Source organism: Prionailurus bengalensis, chromosome B2 (assembly GCF_016509475.1).
Source record: "Prionailurus bengalensis isolate Pbe53 chromosome B2, Fcat_Pben_1.1_paternal_pri, whole genome shotgun sequence".
Taxonomy (NCBI): Eukaryota; Metazoa; Chordata; class Mammalia; order Carnivora; family Felidae; genus Prionailurus; species Prionailurus bengalensis.
This window is the reverse complement of record NC_057349.1, coordinates 39,807,283-39,825,058: the sequence shown is the minus strand read 5'-3', so window position 1 is coordinate 39,825,058 and position 17,776 is coordinate 39,807,283. Positions and strand designations below refer to the sequence as shown.

At 55.3% G+C, this 17,776-nt stretch overlaps 1 protein-coding gene across 1 annotated transcript in view; it reads left to right on the top strand.

Moving 5' to 3' along the window:
- CB2H6orf132 (chromosome B2 C6orf132 homolog) overlaps positions 1-12,219 on the top strand; it is a 33,814-nt gene extending 21,595 nt beyond the window's left edge. Inside the window, exons 3-5 of the mRNA XM_043591396.1 lie at positions 4,339-4,414; positions 6,832-9,976; positions 10,633-12,219. Of these exons, the coding sequence (XP_043447331.1) occupies positions 4,339-4,414; positions 6,832-9,976; positions 10,633-10,750 (3,339 nt within the window). The 3' untranslated portion in view covers positions 10,751-12,219. The remainder of the gene's footprint in view (positions 1-4,338; positions 4,415-6,831; positions 9,977-10,632) is intronic.
- Positions 12,220-17,776: the final 5,557 nt, after the last annotated feature.

The window sequence follows — 17,776 nt, the reverse complement described above, 5'->3', positions numbered from 1 at the left end:
TCCTAGTGTGAGAAAAGTTGCAGGAAGAGTAGGAAGAACTCTCTAGAGCCTCCGCCCAGATTCCGGCATTTTGCCAATTGCTCCCTCCATCCTTGATGTAGACACATTGTTTCTTCCTGAACCATCCAAGAGTAAGCTGAGACATTGTGTCCCTCCGCTCCTAAATACTTTAGCCTGTGTAGCCTAAGAGCAGACATTTTCTGCACAACTACCAAATTCAGGAATTTAATATTGATATGATACTATTGCCTAATGCATGTTTATATTGTTATTGCCAATCCTCTCGATAATGTTCTTCAGGGCACACACTCCCCACCCCCACCCCAGGATCCAATCAGGATCACACACTGCACAGAGGTGTCACCCGCAAGCCCTCTTCTTAAGGAGGCTTTTCCTCGGTTCTCACATCGGGGAATTCAGCGCCCACGGAGGTGGATGCTGTCTACACCTGTGCATTTATTTGCACACTGAAACAGGGCACTATCCAAGCTGGGACACTCAATGCCAGCTTCCTGGGTCTTCCTGGGGAGAAAAGGGAGCTCACCTCCTGGGTCTGTTTTTCTAGGATGAAAGTTAACATGGGTTTGTATTTGCCTCTCCCGGACACGCACCGCTGAGTGAGCCTCTGGGGCTATGTGGGCGTGAGTGGGAAGGGGCAGGGCCAGCTGGCGCTTGGAGCTGCTGGATGGAGATGAGGTTGAAGTCAGGCACGTGCCCTAGGGTGGTGAACAGTGAAGGGCCATGGCACCTGGAACGGTGCAGTGAGATGGTGGGCGTGTCCTGGGACCCCCATGTCGGTGGGAGCAGGGGGACCTGAAAAGCCAGACCTCTGCCCGCACGGCTGTTTCCAAGGCTGCTCATGAGACAGGCTTTTATCCTCTGGTCTTGGGAGTCTAATGCATTTCCAGAGTCCCTGAAGATCGAAGGGTAGGGTGGGCAGTACTATCTCTGGCCCATGAAGTCCGCCCATCCCCCTCTTCTACGCACAATCATACTTAAGCACCTGGCGTGACCCCGGAGGCGTTTCAAGGATTCCAGAAATATTTGATTGTTCACAATTTGTTCACGTTTGTGGGAGAGGAGGATTGGAAGACATAGCCCTTCAACTAACCCCGGCTTCCTGGGTTAGGAATATTATCTCATTTGATCCTCAGAATGCCCTGCAAAGGAGGAAATATTATCTCCATTTTATAAGCGAAGAACATGGGTGATCTATAGAAAAGGTAAGCCTAGGTTTGCACCCTGGGTCTGTTAAGGGACTGGAGATAAGCAAAGCTCCTAGTGCTGGCACACCGTGGGTGCAGAAATGATGGTTGGATATTGCCGTCACCACTGCTCGGCCAAGGTCACACCCCTGGCAAAATTCAGAGCACAAATGGACTCTCGGGCTTTCTGTGCCCAGTCCCCATGTCTTTTTATTTTTCAATTATATTCAAAAGAGTAAACAGAAGTCTCAACCATGGCTTTTGAAGGTCTGGCCCCCACCTCATCAAAATCAGAGGGTACATCCTTGGTGAAGGTTAGTAGACAATCGGTGGTGTGTGTGTGTGTGTGTGTGTGTGTGTGTGTGTGTGTTGCATCTCAGAAGGTCTTAGGAGACACTCCTCAGATGGGCTGGCCCCCGTCCCTGCCCCCCGTTCGGATCGCTGGGTTTGAGAGATGTGAAAACAGGTGTGTGGCCGTGTGAATCAAGTAGAGGCAGAAAATTACCAAGAGGCAGACAAGAGATGATGGCTCAAGGTTATTTCAGCTTCAGAATTCTTTGAGAATGAGATGAGTTGTTTGTGGCCCCCAGAAGGCCAAAGGGTAATTCTGAGATTGCCCTTTGTAACCCAGGTTCTCATGGATATTTTCAAAACATCTTTCTTGAATCTCCTGTCTTAGATCTGAAGCTATTAGGTCATTAAGCCCAGAGAGTTAGCACCATTGGCTCATCAGTGAGTAACGACTTGGCTTACTAAGTGTCCAGCTTTGGGGATTCACATTGGTCACATAGGTCCCTGGGCTCCAAGGTCAACCTCACCTCACCTCACGAGAGAGCAAACAAAAATCTTCCTTTGAGGGGCTTGGCTGTAGGTTGCTCCGAACAGCATCAGGTCAGTGAGGGCTCCTGGTGGTAACGTTTGCTGGGCTCACATTTAATGGGCTTTCGCTACACGCCAGGAGCAGAGTGCTTTTTGTGTGTTGTGTCATTGATCCTCCCACCTGCCCTGGAATAGGTAAATTCTATTTTTTTTTTTAATATATGAAATTTATTGACAAATTGGTTTCCATACAACACCCAGTGCTCATCCCAAAAGGTGCCCTCCTCAATACCCATCACCCACCCTCGGTAAATTCTATTTTTATCACTGCCTCATAGGGAAACTGAGGCACAGAGAGCTTAAGCAGTTGGCACAGTCCTACAGCTAGTTGGTGGCAGATCTGGAATTCAAATCCAGACAGTCTAGCTCCAAAGCCAGTGCCCTTAGCCCCTTTCACCTCTGCCATCCAATCGGAGGCGCTCAGCTAATCCTTGAAGAATGAGAGATTTTAGAGAAACAAAATACCGAGGGATGGGAGCACCACAGACCTGGGGTTGGTAGTGCTAGTTGTGTGACTATAGACAACTTAGGAAATACTTCTGAGCCTCCGTGTCCTCATCTGGTAAATGGGCATAGCGTCTTCTTCATAGAGTAGTGTGGTGGAGATAACGTGTTTCAAGCATGGAGCAAAGGGGTATTATTGTTAGAAATGGAGGCTGGGAGGAGGGGCACAGCCTGACCAAGCATTCGGGATGAACATGAACTCGTGTGCGGTTTGGAAGGACGGTGGAGAGGGAGGTGTCCAAGCTAGAATGTGAAATGGGTGTAACAGGTGAGTGGTACGTAAAAGCTGGGGCTGGGAAGTGCAAGGCCAGGTTGTTGAGGGCCTTGGAAACTACCACAAAATGCTCCACAGCTCTCCAAGGCACAGGTGTGTGGACTTTGTCGATGTATGGAAATGTGTGTTTGGGGGGGAAAAAAATAGAACGTAAAATAGTATGTTCTAACCGACAGCTGTGCACACACATTGTGGTCTGTGAGGCTTAAGATCAGAAGGGCATCTGCAGCACTATAAATATTCCAGTTCACCACTTTTAATTAATTTAGTTTCCTGGAAATACCTAATGAAAACCAAGAGTGAACAGGAAGCCAGGCTGAGGAATTTGGCTTTTAGCTTGTGGATGTGCCTGGGGCGCAAGGCAGATTCGTTTGTTTTGTTTTGTTTTGTTTTGTTTTAATTGAGATAGAATTCATAGACAGTCGATTCTCATTATTTGCTGATTCTCTATTTGCGAATTCGCCTACTCGCTAAAATGTATTTGTAACCCCCAAAGCACTACTCAAGACACTTTGGACATGTGCACGGCTGTGAAAAATTGGAGTCACCTGATGCGCATGGTCCCGGCTGAGATCAAACGAGACAATTTTGCCTTCTAGCTTCAGCTCTCATACTGTAAATAGGTGTCCTTTGTTCTTTAGTGCCATATTTTTCATACTTCTTTGTTTTTTGTTGGTGATTTCACTATTTAAAATGGCCCCCAAGCATAGCGCCCATGTGCTAACATTCCTAAGTGCAAGAAGGCTGTGATGTGCCTTACAGAGAAAATATGTATGTTAGATAAGCTTTGTTCAGGCCTGAGTTATACTGCTGTTGGCCCTGAGTTCAATACCAATGAGTCAACCAAAAATTAAATAAGGTGTCTTTAAACAGAAACACATATAAAATAAAGTTATGTATTGACCGGTTGATGAAAATGCTGTGATGGAAGTTTGCAGGAAACTAATCTGTTTCCCTTGGGGCACTGATTCTTTTCTTTTCTTTTCTTTCTTTCTTTCTTTCTTTCTTTCTTTCTTTCTTTCTTTTTAAATTAATTTATTTTTGAAAGAGAGAGAACACAGGCGGGGGGAGCGAGGGCAGAGAGAGAGGGAGACCCAGAATCCGAAGCAGGATCCAGGCTCTGAGATGTTAGCACAGAGCCCGACGCGGGGCTCGAACCCACAAGCCGTGAGATCCTGACCTGAGCTGAAGTCTGACGCTTAACTGACAGAGCCACCCAGGTGCCCCAGGCGTTTTCTAATTCAGTGTCTGAAGCAACTTTAGGAACCATAATTTGTGCAAATAACAAGACTCACCTGTACATAAGATTCACCCTTTTAAATGAGCCCTTTTATATTTTAGTATATTCACAAGGCTATGTGACGATCACCATCACTGCTGATTTTCGAGCAGTAAAATGACCTCTGAGAGCAGCAAGTTAAGAATTATTTATTTGTCTGTCTTTCCCCGTTCCCTGATCTCTCTGCCCTCTTTCAGAATGCCCAGGAGAACCATGGACTGGCTGTGCCCACCCCCTCTGTCCCAGGAGACTTTGCAGACAAAGAAGTGACAGGTAAGAGGACTGTGGGTTTGGGGCTTCTCCCATCTTTCTTTCCTCCTTCTGCCCAAGCATCTGGCCCACCCCAGCTGGTGATAAAGCTGGAGTCCCCAGGCCTCTTGGCTGCTGGCTGCAGCCAGTGGGGGTTGAGCAGAGCCAAGGCTGGCTAAGGCCAATTCCAGTGGGGGGAGGATGGTGAGGGCCAACACCAGAGCGGGGTCAAGGGCAGCAGGAAGTGGTGGAAAGAACCCGAGTCAGACCCACCTGGCTTTCAATCCCAGCCCTCCTACAGATGAGCTTTGTTCCCTTTGGGCAAGTCATTTAACCCCTCGCACGTCTGTGTCTGCAAATGAGCCACGGCAAACTTAAATCCAGTTCTGGAGGAGGCAGTGACGTACTGGATGGGACTTTGGTCACTTCTTGTCACACTGAGGCTCAAAACCCACCAATGACTTCCCATGACGCTCAAAGCAGAGGTTCTTGCCAGGACTTCCCGAATCTGGCCTCACCTGGCCTCATCGCCTGCTTTCTCTCCCGGTCTCACGCTGCTCCCGCCAACCCGCTATCCTTGTTGCCCTTCAGCACCTGCACATTTCCACCCCGGGGTCTCTGCACTGCGGTTCCCTCTGCCTCGGCTGCTGTTCCCCTGTACACGTGTACAGCTCCCTCCTGCCCGAACGCCCTCTGTGCTCAGATGCCAGCTTCCCAGTGAGGTCTCCTCTGACCACGCTATTCAGGCTGTTCCCACATATCACTCATCATCTGATGTGTGGCAACAATTTATGGATGTATTATGTTCATTGTTTGTCTCATTGTCCCATTAAAATGTAAGCTTCAGGGGCGCCTGGGTGGCTCAGCCGGTTAAGTGGCCGACTTCAGCTCAGATCATGATCTCACGGTTCGTGAGTTCGAGCCCCACAGCGTGGAGCCTGCTTGGTATTCTCTCTCTCCTTGTCTCTCTCTGCCCCTCCCCTGCTTGCACACTCTCTCTCAAAATAAATAAACAAACTTTATATATTAAAAGAGAAATAGTAAGCTCCAGCAGGGCCAGTATTTTGACTATTTTTGTTTTGTTTGCACTGCTGTCTTGCAGCTCTTACCGCTTGGGTGCTTAATGAATGTCAGTTTTTCCTCCTCCCCACTGTCGTTTTGTCTTGAAGTCAGACAGCTGGGAGAAGCCCTTCAGAGCTTCACATTCCCCGGGCTTGTGCTACGAAGTGAGAGGAGGGAGGCAGAGGACAGGCCACCTAAGAGAGAAATAAGCAGGCCTGTTGGTGGCCTGCAGACTCGGGGTGTTGGGGGTGGGGAAGGGCTGGGAACTGGGTCCAAGAAGGGAGGGGTGTGAGCCGCTGGGGCCAGAGGTTCTCAGCATCTGTCTAGCGCCCGCGACTGTCAGGTCACCTTCTTTCCACATACCCCCATCCCACCCCGCAGGCCAGACTCTGTCCCAGGAGCTCTCTGTGAGGCGGAGAGCTGGCTTCTAGGTAGACTCGGGATCTTTGGAAAGCAGGGGTTCCATGTTTTCCATGGAAAGACCATGTTCCCTCCTATGAGTCTTTCACCCAAAACTTTCTACTGAGAACGTCTCCAGGCCCCTGACCCCCGACTTCCCGTCTTCCTCCCACTTTTCCTGTCTTACAACCTAAACAGTTAGGTGCAGGTGGTTAGTAATCCGAGCAGTCGCCATTCATAAGGTGCCTACTATGGGCCTAGCACCATGGTAAGCCCTTTACGTCTTTTTACACGAATCTTCTGGTTAATCCTCCCAACAGCTTTACGTGGTAAGCGTTGACATTATGCCCATTTTACAGATGATGAGACTGAGGCTCGGCAAGGTTAGCTGGCTTGTCCAAGGTCACACATCTGGTTAAGCAGTAGGGCTGGGATTTGAACCCTGGCTTTTCTGGCTGTGTATCAGCCAAGGCCCCCGTGAGAAACAGATGGCATACTCATAGGGGATAACCAAAGGGTTTCATGAAAGGATGATATGCAAGGAGGGGGGCAGCGTTCGGGGACCGGAGTGGGTGGTGACACAAGCCCCAGAGGCTGAGGGAGCAGTGGGGAGCTACTCCTGTATCTTTGAGCTGTGGGATGGGGCTAACCTGCCAGGAAGGCAGCCTTTGGCGACTGTGGCCCGTCAAGAAGGGAGGGTGGGGGATCGATGCCCTGGCCTCTCTATGCCCACCCTCTGATCTGCCAGCAGCTCCCATCGGCTGAACCCACCTGGAGCCAGAGGATAAGGGAGCCCCCGGGCCAGAGCAGGGCAGGGGAGAGTGAAACAAACGGAGAACATTCAGTGCAGGCTCCCGAGGAGGCCGAGCCCAGGATAGGCAGGGAACCCCCTCCCTGGAAAGGAGAGGCTCACTCCCAGGACAGCTCAGGACCTCATGGCCTCCCGGCCTCCCTCTTCTTTTGCTTTTCCCTTCTTTCAGGTACCAGCTCACTCGTCAACGGCAACCTGCGCCTGTACAGCTCTGTGGGTGACCTAAGGCCGGGGCACTATGGGCAGGACCCACTCATCCCTCCCCCTCCCCCAGGCCCGGCCCCGGGGCCACCCCCAGGCTTTTCACAGCTTCAGGAGGAATCCCCCCCACCTCCACCTTCCATGGCTCCCCCACCACCTCCCCTGCTGCTGGAACCCCCACCCCCACCCACCACGGCCCCACCTCCGCCCCCAGTATTGGGGGCCCAAGCCCCCCTATCCACCCTTTCCTCCCCATCCACACCCACCCCTCCTGACTTCATTCCTCCTGCCCCACCCTTGGCCTCTCTAGCCCCACCTCCACCCCTTTTGCCGGCCCCAGCACCCCCAGCATCTCTTCATACGACGGGGACTCGCTTCTTTCCCCCTGGGGGTGTCACCAAGTGGAAATCAGAGGTAGCGCTGAATGGCAGGCAGCCGGAGACCCCCAGAACCAGCCCCCCCCAGAGCCCAGCTGAGCCAAAGGGGAGCCTTCTGAGGCCTAAGCCAGAACCCCACCTCACTTTCCCCCGCTCATTCAAGGTGCCTCCCCCAACCCCAGTCAGGACTTCTTCCATCCCAACTCAGGAAGCACAGGGGACGCCTCCAGAGGAGGAAGGGGCCACCAAGAAAGCCCCCAATCGACTCCCACTGCCTCCCAGCTTCCACATCCGCCCCGCGTCCCAGGCCTATCCGGACAGGGCCCCTGAGCCTGACTGCCCAGGGGAGCTCAGACCTGCAGCACCAGCCAGCCCCAGGCCGGGCCAGTCCCAGTCCCAGTCCCAGACTAAGGAATGTACCGAGACTCCTCCGCCAGCCCCTCCCCTGCCCCCTCCTGCACCCCCACTCCCTCCCCCAGCACCGCCACTTCCCCCAGCTGCCCCTCCTTTGCCCACTGCTGAGAAGGCAGCCCCTCCACCTTCTAGGTTTACAAAAAACCCCAAATCCAGCCCCCCAGCCCCCAACCCCAAACCTAACCCCCCCAGTCCGGAGGACACAGCGTCTTCAGCGCCTGTGGACTGGCGGGATCCCAGCCAGATGGAAAAGCTGCGGAGTGAGCTGGCAGCCTATCTCTGTGGCTCCAGGAGGGAGGACCGATTTGTCAGCCACAGGGCAGGCCCAACAGCGGCTTCGCAGGAAAAAGAGGGCAAGAAGGGCCCCAGCCTGCCAGAGAAAGAGGCTCCCCCCAGCCTGCCAGAGAAGGAGATCCTCCCAAGTGTTCCCGAGAAGAGTCCCTCCAGCCTGCCAGAGAAGGTGGCTGCCACCAGCCTGCCCCTCCCCCCTGTGGACTACATCTCCCAAGACCCCCCAGCTCCCAGTGTCCGGCAGATCCGGAGCGAGCTGGAGGCCCGGCTCTCCTCATCAGCAGAGAAGGAAGCCAAGCCCAGCATAGGGTCTCTGCCGCCCAAGCCTCGGCTAGAGGCGGGAAGAATCTTTGAACATAGGACGGATAATGGCGAATTCTCTAAGCCTGTGGCCAGGAATCTGCCGCCTCCAACCACCACCCCTCTGCCAACCACACCACTACAGTCCAAGGCCACATCTGTGCCGGCCGCACCACCTAAGCCCACACCTGGACCGGCCACACCACCCAAGGTCACGCCTGCACCGGCCACACCACCCAAGGTCACGCCTGCACCGGCCACACCACCCAAGGTCACGCCTGCACCGGCCACACCACCCAAGGTCACGCCTGCACCAGCCACACCACCCAAGGTCACGCTGGGGCCAGCCACACCATCTAAGGCTGTGCCTGAGCCAGCTACACCATCTGCAGCTACAACTGTACCCCCATCATCCGAGCTGACAGCAGAGAAGAAACTGGTCCCCGCTGGGCAGTGGGAGAAGCCAAGCCCTCAGGAACTTACAGTGGCCCCCCAGACAGAGGCAGAAGGGCACCCCTCAGAGGCCAGTAAACCTCCTGCACTGGGAGCCCTCTCATCTCCAGCCCTCCCACCAAAGAGATCCCCCGGCGGTGAAGGGGTAGCATTTCTCTACAAGCCCCATCGCAGCCAGGAAAGCCCCAGCCAAGAGGCTGCTGTGGCAATGGGCACGCTGGCCACAGGGTCGGCGGGAGGGTCACGGGAGCCCGTGGAGGTGAAGGAGCCCCAGGAGCTGCCAGCTAAACCCCCAACCTCAGCCCCGCCTGCCGATGAACTGCTCAGGCACCCGGTGACGGGGGAGGTGGTGCAGCCCGGCTCCCCCATGGCTCTGCTCCTTGCGGCCAGGCAGAGGGCACAGAAGGGAAGGCCGGGAGGGGCTGCCCTGGGCCGGTCCTCCCTGCCAGGGAGTCTCCGGGGCCACGGCAGCCAGCCCCAAGCAGGCTCTGACAGCATCTTCCACAAGGAGGGCCGGCCCAACTCCTTCACTGTGGTCCCCAAGTCACCCAAGGAGGCTGAGAAGGACCCCCAGCTGGCCTCCTCGGCACAGCCTCCGGTACCCAGTCAGTGGAAGCCCCAGCACCCCGGGGACCCAGAGGGCACTGAGCCAAACCACAGACACAACGGGACAAACGCGGAGGCAAAGCCGGCGTTCTCCATCCTCCCCCAGGGCCGCCTGCTGCCCAAATCCTTCTCGTCCCCCCCTTCTCCTTCCTGCAAGAGGGAAGAGGAGGAGGACGACGACGACGAGGGGGAGTTCTGCTTTGAGGTCATCCCGCCGCCGCCAGAGTTCAGCAACGACCCGGAGCCCCCCGCCCCGGCCCTCCGGTATCTGGGGCGCCGGGGATCCCCTCCCCGGAACAACTTCTTAGACTTGGGGCAGCCCTTGGCGCCTCGGGGCTTCTCGCGCTTTCCAGCCGGGGCGCACCACGCCGGGGCGGGGGGCCTGGAGCGCTTCGCCGGCGGGGGCCGGTCGCTCATCAAGAAGCGCCTGTACGTCGGGGAGCCCCAGCGCAGCCCCGGGCAGCCCCGCGGCGGCACCGCCCGCAGCCTGAGTTCCCCCAACTGCTTCGGGCCGCCGCCTGGGGGCCCGGAAATGCGGCGCGTCAACTCGGCGGGCCGCGCGCCCCCCGGCGGCCTGCACGCGCCGAGGCTGTCCATGGAAGGCGCAGCCCGCGGGGAGGCCAAGTTCAAGGCGCCCGGCGGAGACTACGCCTTCTCCCCTGCGGCCGGCAGGTGAGTTGGGAGTGGGGCGAGGGAGGGACCTGGGGTGGGAAGCCAGGTGAGGGAAGGGTCCGCCCGCGGGCCACAGAGAAGCCCACCAGGCCACGGCCACCCGTCCCGCGACATTGGGTTGTCTCCTCTCTGGTTCTCTGGACAGAGAAAGGAACACGAGGAGCACTTTACCTGGAAAGGGTTTCCCTGACCTGCGTCCTTGTTTCCCACCATCTCACTTGTTCTCTCTTTCCCCATCCTCCTGCTTTCCCCACCAGCTGGCTCCCCCTCTTCTGCTTCCTCTTTCCCACCCCCCAGAGGCTCAGGGCTTCAAGCTAAGAGTGGTGTGGGTGGAGACCTGAGTGGTCTTTGGCTGTGGGGATTTCCCAGCCTCACAGAGAAGGATCCAGACTCAGGCTAGGAGTGAAGAGTTCCGAATACAAGGGTATTAGGCAAGTACTCTGTGGCCAGCCAAGCCTAGACAGGAGGAGGAGCCCTGTGTCTGTTGAATCAATACTGCTGGACTAGGGTCCCACCCGGTCCACCGGGGCTTGTGTGGGCAGATCCCATAGCACTGAGCCATATCTTTCCCTCTCGCGCCCGGAAGGAGATGGGAGGGCTGTTGGTTAACCAGCTGCAGATATTAACCTCACCTCTCTCCTGCTCCCCCTCCCCAGGTCTCCCCACGGAACCCCCCACTATGGAAGCCCCATCAATACATTCACCGTGAGGCCTGGGACCCGCCATCCTATCTCCTATGCCTACTCGGGGAACCACCGGAAAGCCCCATCCTGAGCCCAGGGTGTTCTCAGCTCTACTCCAAGGGGTCAGACCTGGGCACTTGTTTTTTTGTGGGGGTGGGAGGGACGCAGCAGGTGTTAGGCGGCCTGACTTAAACATGCAGGAGTCTTTGTTACCCGAACACAGACGGAGGACGAGTGAGAAGCCGTGGGAAGATGCACAGTGGGTTTCTGTTTCCCAAAGCACTGGCATGGCTGTGGACTGTCTGCACATGGGGATGGGAGGGGGAAGGAGGGAGGAGAGGAGGAACCTTTAAGGGCCTGGAGCCCAAGTTTCCGCTATCTGGTACTGTTTGCTTTAGCACAACTTAAAGCAGTTTTACCAGCGTGGACTCCTGAGCAGGTCCTGAAAGCAAGGGGTGGGGCACTAAGTCTGAATGGGAATCCATCCCAATGGCTGTGATTGTCTGTCCAGTGCTCCCAGAGGGCTGAGGCCCAGCTCCATCTGGGTAGGGGTGTGGGGCACTACACGTTGAGCTCTTTAGCCTCTGCCGGCCCACCATTTGTCATCCCAAGAGGTGATTCCTAGGTTCCTAGCATAGAAGCCACATTGAGGTGGGACCAGGAATGTGCACATACAACCTGTGGAGCAGGTACTGGAACAGAGGTCTTTGCATTGGCCAAGGGTGGGGATAGCAGGGTGGATGGTTCATTTTCCCTGGCGCTGGCCCTTAGCCACAGGGAAGCCTAGAGAGAGAAGGAAGACTTGGCAAGTACAGGATGGGAGACAGAGGATTAAGTCTTGTTTTCCTACGCAGACCCAGGCAGCCATGATTTGGGGGATTGGGCCCAAGGAGCCAGAAGACCTGGGAGCTGGACACCAAGGCCTAACCTAGGCAGAACCCATTTGGGATTTGGAGGGGGCATCCTACCCAACCACCCCTCCCAATCCCAACACTACAGGTCCCCAATATTATTGGGCTTCAAAATGCATAGCGAAGATGCTGGAAGATGGGGAGTGGGAGGCGGCAGAGATGGGCGGGCCCAGACCCGAATTCTTGGGACCAGTCAAGGCAGGCTGCCTCGGTAAGGAGGAATGGGAGGGAGTGGCCAGCCTCAGAGAAGCAGGCCGGTAGGACAGCCAGGAAGCAGCACCCTGTGGGGGCACAGTGTTGGACCTTTAGGACTTGAGGTCACTAGCCAAGATACAGGTTGTGGGGACAGCAGGAGAGCCACTTCAGGGAAGGACAGCAGGCACCCCGATGGCACAGGATCTGGTTACCTGTGTTCAAGAAGCGAACCCCGCCCCAGACCAGCACTGGCCCTCTATGTATGTATGTGTTTTCCCTGTACGATGTTTTATAAAAAAGAGTTCACTAATTTATCTGCTGTGTAAGGTTTGAAGGGTGAGGCATGGGCTCCCAGCTGTATGTTGCTCTGGAGTAGGAGGGGAAGGACTGGCTGTCACTTGGCTTGGGAAATAAACAGGCCAGTGTGGACTGGCCTCAGCTCTGTGGCTGTGGATTGATGACTGGGAGCTACCTGGGTGTGATGAGAGGTTGGGAGAGCTCCGCTGGGGAAGCCTGAGCACGGGGGGGTGCCTGACCGGGCGAGCCATTTTGCGGGGCCCACGCTTTCTCTTCTGAGCCTTAGGTTCTCTCTCGAAAGCCTTCAAGGGGAAGAAGCAGAGCTACAGTCTGGTGATAACAAACTGTGTCCTTGAGCAAGTCTCTTGGACTCTCTGAACCTCGGTCTCTTCTTCTGTGTAATGGGCATGATGATAACGCGGACCTAACAAGGCTGCTGCAAAGATCAGAGACAGTCGTGCGCTCATTAACGAGTATTTGAGTGACTCTCGGTGGCAGACGCTGTGCTTAGCGTGGATATACATGACTCCTGCTCACGGCAAGTCTGGTGGAGGAGGGAGGGGCTAAAAAGAACACCCAGAAGCATCACACATTGTAATAAGCGGTGGGAGGAAAAGGGACAGGGTGCGTGACAATAACCAGAGGGCAGGGAGAGGGGAGTGGATCTACTTTAACCCGGTGGTCAGGGAAGGCCTCTTGAGGTGGTGACATTTATGCCAATTTGCGCAAAACACCCAGCAAGTGTCTGGCGGTCAGTGGTTGCTCAGTAAATTGCATTTTTGACTCATGACTCCCTTACGTTTGTGTGGGCCCTTCCACAGTTTCCCGTAAAGCTTTGACGTGGTATCTAAAGCTTTTCCAGAAAACAGAACCAGAGTCGTCATCTCGAGACAGTGTCCGAGAGAGAGTTGTGTTTCCTCCTCTGTCTGAGTCCTCTGTGGCAGGTGGGGGGCAGGGGAGACCAGGAGGGGTCTCCCAGGCCTCCCCTGTCCTGGGGCTTCCTCCTCCTCCTCCTGTCCTTCCGCCGTGAGGCCCTCATCCTGGTAACACAGAGGACAGGGGCCTCCACTCCCAGTAGGACTTAGGGCTCTGCCTCTAGCTGCTCACCCCTCCCTGATCTTCCTAACTTTCCTCTCCCCTCACTTGACATGGGAGGAGCAGAGGGGAGTCGTGGAGGGTCCCTGGTCTCCCACCTACGGCACTCCCTCTGACAGGCCGTGTGACCATGGGTCTCAGCTAACTCATGTGAAAAATGACAGGGACAGACTTGTGCTGCGTGTGGGTCTTAGACTTTGTAGGGACCCAGACTTCTTTACTCTTTATTTTTTTTTAAAGAGAGAGAGCGTGAGCAGGGGAGGGGCAGAGGGAGGGGGAGAGAGACTCTCAGGCAGGCTCCATGCTCAGCACGAGCCCAACGCAGGGCTTGATCCCACAACTGCAAGATCACTACCTGAGCCCTCCCACATGAAGAGTCGGACACTCGGGGTGCTTGGGTGGCTCAGTCGGTTAAGTGTCCGATTTCGGCTCAGGTCATGATCTTGTGGTTCACAAGTTCGAGCCCCGCGTCGGGCTCTGTGCTGACAGCTCGGAGCCTGGAGCCTGCTTCCAAATCTGTGTCTCCCTCTCTCTCTGACCCTCCCCCCATTCACGCTCTGTCTCTTTCTGTCTCAAAAATAAATAAATGTTAAAAAAAAAAAAATTAAAAAAAAAAAAAAAAAGAGTCGGACGCTCAACACATTGAACCACCCGGGTGCCCTGGGACCCAGACCTCTTCAAAAAGCTGCTGATGGGAAAGAGAAGAAAATAGAAATAAAATAAAAAGCTGCTGAGAGCTATGGATCCTCACCCCAGAGAGACGCTCCCCACATGCATTTTTACACGTTATTTCAGGCAGTCCCCAGATGCCCTCCAAATAGGGCTCCGCAAATTTCACTCCTGAAAACTCCTGATGTAGCAGCGGTCACGGAAACCAGCAACACTTGACCTTGAGAGTTTGAAAAGTTCTTTCATTCTCTGTTTATTCACAATCCTCTGAAACGCATTGACCTTGTCGTGCTCCTAATTCCATTGCATCGATGAGAAAATTAAGGCTCCAAGAAGAAAAGTGAGTTGCTCAGAGTAGCCCGCCGGAGTCCAAACTGCAAACTTCATTACAGCCGCCTCCCTTCCGGCTGTATCCACTCACCGCTCCTCCCTCGCCCCATCATGCCACGACCCCAAACCTATGTCTTTCTAGCAGAGCAGGGGGTGGGAGGGCCTGGGGAGGGAACAGTGACTCTGGTGCCAGAAAAGGTTAATTGGCGTGGGTGGCACGGGTGTTCCTGGATCAGGTTGGCCACACCTTGGTTTCTGGAACCTCCCAGCGGCTCCTTGGGTGTGGCCCGAGCCCCAGTGGCCAGAACCCCACCTCTCCTGAGAGGCCCAGCCCGGCCCGGAGCAGGAGCAGGGAGGCTGTGCTGGGAGTCTGGGGCCTGCGTCAGCAGAGCATGAAAGCTCTATCCTCTGCGATGCAGTACAGCTCTCCCCAGGGCCCCACTTCCTTACGGGGAAAGGCTTCTCCCCCCGGGGGAAGCTGTAGGACAGAGGTGACTTGGGACCGCTGGGTGCAGGAGAGAGGCCACCCCAGTGCTGAGCTGTCAGGCAGAACTGCCCCTGCCTGCTCACCCCACCTGCCTACCCACCCCCCAGCAGCCGGTGGCCACTTTCATCTCCACAGCTCAAAGGCAATGCTGGCGTCCCATCATTAGCTGTCCAGGACGGGCGGCCGCTGATACGAGGCAGAGAACCCGGGCCTCCTCCTTCCAAAGCCCTAGGGATGGCTGGCTAGCTGCTGCAGACCTGGTGTTGGGGCCTCTGGGGATATTTTTAGCCAGGAAGGAGAGAGAAGGTGCACTTCTGGGAGAGGGGTAGAGACCAAGAGAATGCATTACGAATGCTCACCCATTTCCGTGAAGAATCCCATGCTCCCCTGCCAATTCCCAGAGGCCCGAGAAGCTTCCTTAACATTTGGCACAGAGGAGCCCCTCCCCCTTGCCCTCCTGGAGAACCGTTCTCTCTCTGAGCTTCTTACGGGCTTCTCTGTCTTCAGGCTGGCCTCCTTCCTCCACCCAGGTGTCTCAGCACCCTGACCTTGGCCTCCAGTCTGCCTTGTCTATAGTGTTCTTCTTCAGAAGACTGAGCCGCTCTGCACCACGTTTCCCACATGAAATTGCCCCCGCGGACATTTCCATGTGGATGCCTGGCCTGCCATTCCAATTCGGCCTTTCCAAAAGGGATTCTTTTTCCCTTCCTTCCTTCTCACACAATCGTGAGACCAGAGCAGCCAGGCCCATGGCCCCGCTATCCCTAAATCCTGATTCTGGCCTTGCTGCTTCTCTTCGCTCTTCGGCTTCCTCAGGCTGACTCCAGATTCAATCAGAGCTCCCGCAGGAAGCCCCTCGCAGCCCTGTGCTGCTCAGAGATGCCTCCCTCCGCTGTTCTGCACCCACTTCCCTTGGCTGGCTCTTTCTCATCCTCCAGGCTCAACTCAGACATCCCTCGCCCCCTAGGCCACATCGGCTCCTCCTAAAGGCTCCCAGGGCCCCCTGGTCCCTTCCCGTTGGCATTACTCGCTCCTCATCTCCCTCCCCCTGCAGCTGGCAAGCTTCAAAATGCAAGGACTGCCGGCCTTATTCAGCACGGTATTGTTGAACGAATACTTGTGAGTATTTAATCAAGTTCTGTCAAGCACTCTTTAAGTTCCTTGAGGGCAAAGGCCAGGTCTCCCATGGACTAGTGACCACATAACTGTCTTGTTTCTAGACGTGTGTAACCTGGCCTAATGCTGAGGGTCTCGGGTGGCATAAAGTTATGGTTTTAGAGATGGCTTGGGTTTCAAAGGTGTCAAGATGCCTTGGAGCAGCTCCTGCCTGATAGGCTGAGGCACCCTGCCTTCTAAGTGGAGACAGGAAGAGGGACGCCTGGGTGGCTTGGTTGAGTGTCTGATTTCGGCTCAGGTTATAATCTCACGGTTTGTGAGTTCCCACCCCACATCGGGCTCACTGCTGTCAGCGCAGAGCCTGCTTCAGATCCTCTGTCCTCCCCACCCCCCTCAAAAATAAATAAACCTTTGGGGAAAAAAAAGAATTCTATAAGTGCAGACAGGAAGAGCTGGGGGTGGGGGGGTGCGGGTGATGCTACCAGGTGAGGCCGTTCTGGTCCTTAAAAAGGGCCAGGATGTCAGGCAGTCCTCTTATCAGGTCAGGGCCCCTGCCCTCCCTGCAAGTGGGCCAGCCTCCCGAAGCTGCCAGCTGCAACTATCCAAAGGACTCTCGCTCTGCGTTTACTCGTCTTTTGATTTTCTTTAGTCTCCAGTAATGTTATTTGGACCTGCAGCCTATCCCGCCCATGTATCAGGGACCAAGGGCAAAGGTTCTGCCCAACTTGTGCCAGAGAATGAGAAGGAACAGCACCTGCTGGCCGGCCCTCCCCACCGGGAGAGCCCTCCCTCAAGAGGAAAGCCTTACAGTCGCAGGTCTAGTCTTCCTTCAACAGCCAGCTGCCTGCGCAGGGTAGGAGGGATCTAGGAGCAGAGTGGGGACCCACCAGCCTCACTCTTTTCAGTTTCTTCCACTTCTGCGTTGGCATCCTTACCCCTACCTAGTGCTACTCTGGGAGGTGAGGCACAGCCAGCACTCTCTGCGGGACGCGCCCTACTCATTCTCCAAAACGAGATTCCTTGAGTCGCGTCTTCCGCACACCGCACACCGAGCCTCCCCGTTCCTTTCACCTTTCCTCACGGCCCAGGTGTATCTCCTGCCACTTCCTGTCATTGTTACGTTATTTTCTGAGCTACTCGAAGAAGATTTGGTAGGCTTTGGTGCTCGTTCTCTCTCTCTCCCTCTTTCTCTCTCCCCTACTCTGTGATCTTTTCATGTTTGGGCTTAAATAACTAAGGTGAACACAAAACTCAACCGAGTCCATTCAACACTGCTAGGGGGCGCCCTTCAGTACAAGCCAAAGAGCCTGGCAAAAGGCCCACAGTGGAGTTCAGGAGACACACACACACACACACACACCAGGAATATAAAGCAGGAGAATACAAAGTTCTCCCACCCAGAGAGCTGGGTGGCCAAACAGAGCAGGTGACCACATGGGACACTGTTGGCCTAGCATTGTGGGTGGCCCCTCTTGCTGGCCTATGACCAGGTCCTCAAGGCTGCTCTCAGCTCTGTGACCCCAGTGGGAGCACATGGATAAGCGGGGCAGAGGAAAAGTGGCTGCCATTTGTTTGCTTTTCCCTACAGAGTGTTCCGCACCCAAACCCTCCGTGAGAAGTACTGTTATCACCGACTCAAACACACACGCTGCTGTTGTCTTTTGGTCACCTCTCTTGGCCATTGAAAGCTGCCCTAGACATTCACTTTAACCCGATTTCTCCAGGGAGCATGGAGGGGCGTGAGGAGAGAACGTCTGTGAAACAGGCCCTGGTGTCCCCCACGGCCTTCCTCGCTCACGCGCGTAGCTCTCAGAGCGCGAAGCTCCGTGCGGAAGATCCTTACGCGTGCACGCCGGCCGTCTGTAACCAGCAGGTGGCGCTGTGCTCACAGGCGCCTGACTTCAAGCCTGCCAGGTGGTCCGAGCTCAGGTTCAGACTGAGCTGAGGTTGATCTGGCTCCTCCTAGGATCCAGGCTCAGAGCTAAGTGCTAGTTGGTGCACCAGTAATTCTCAAACC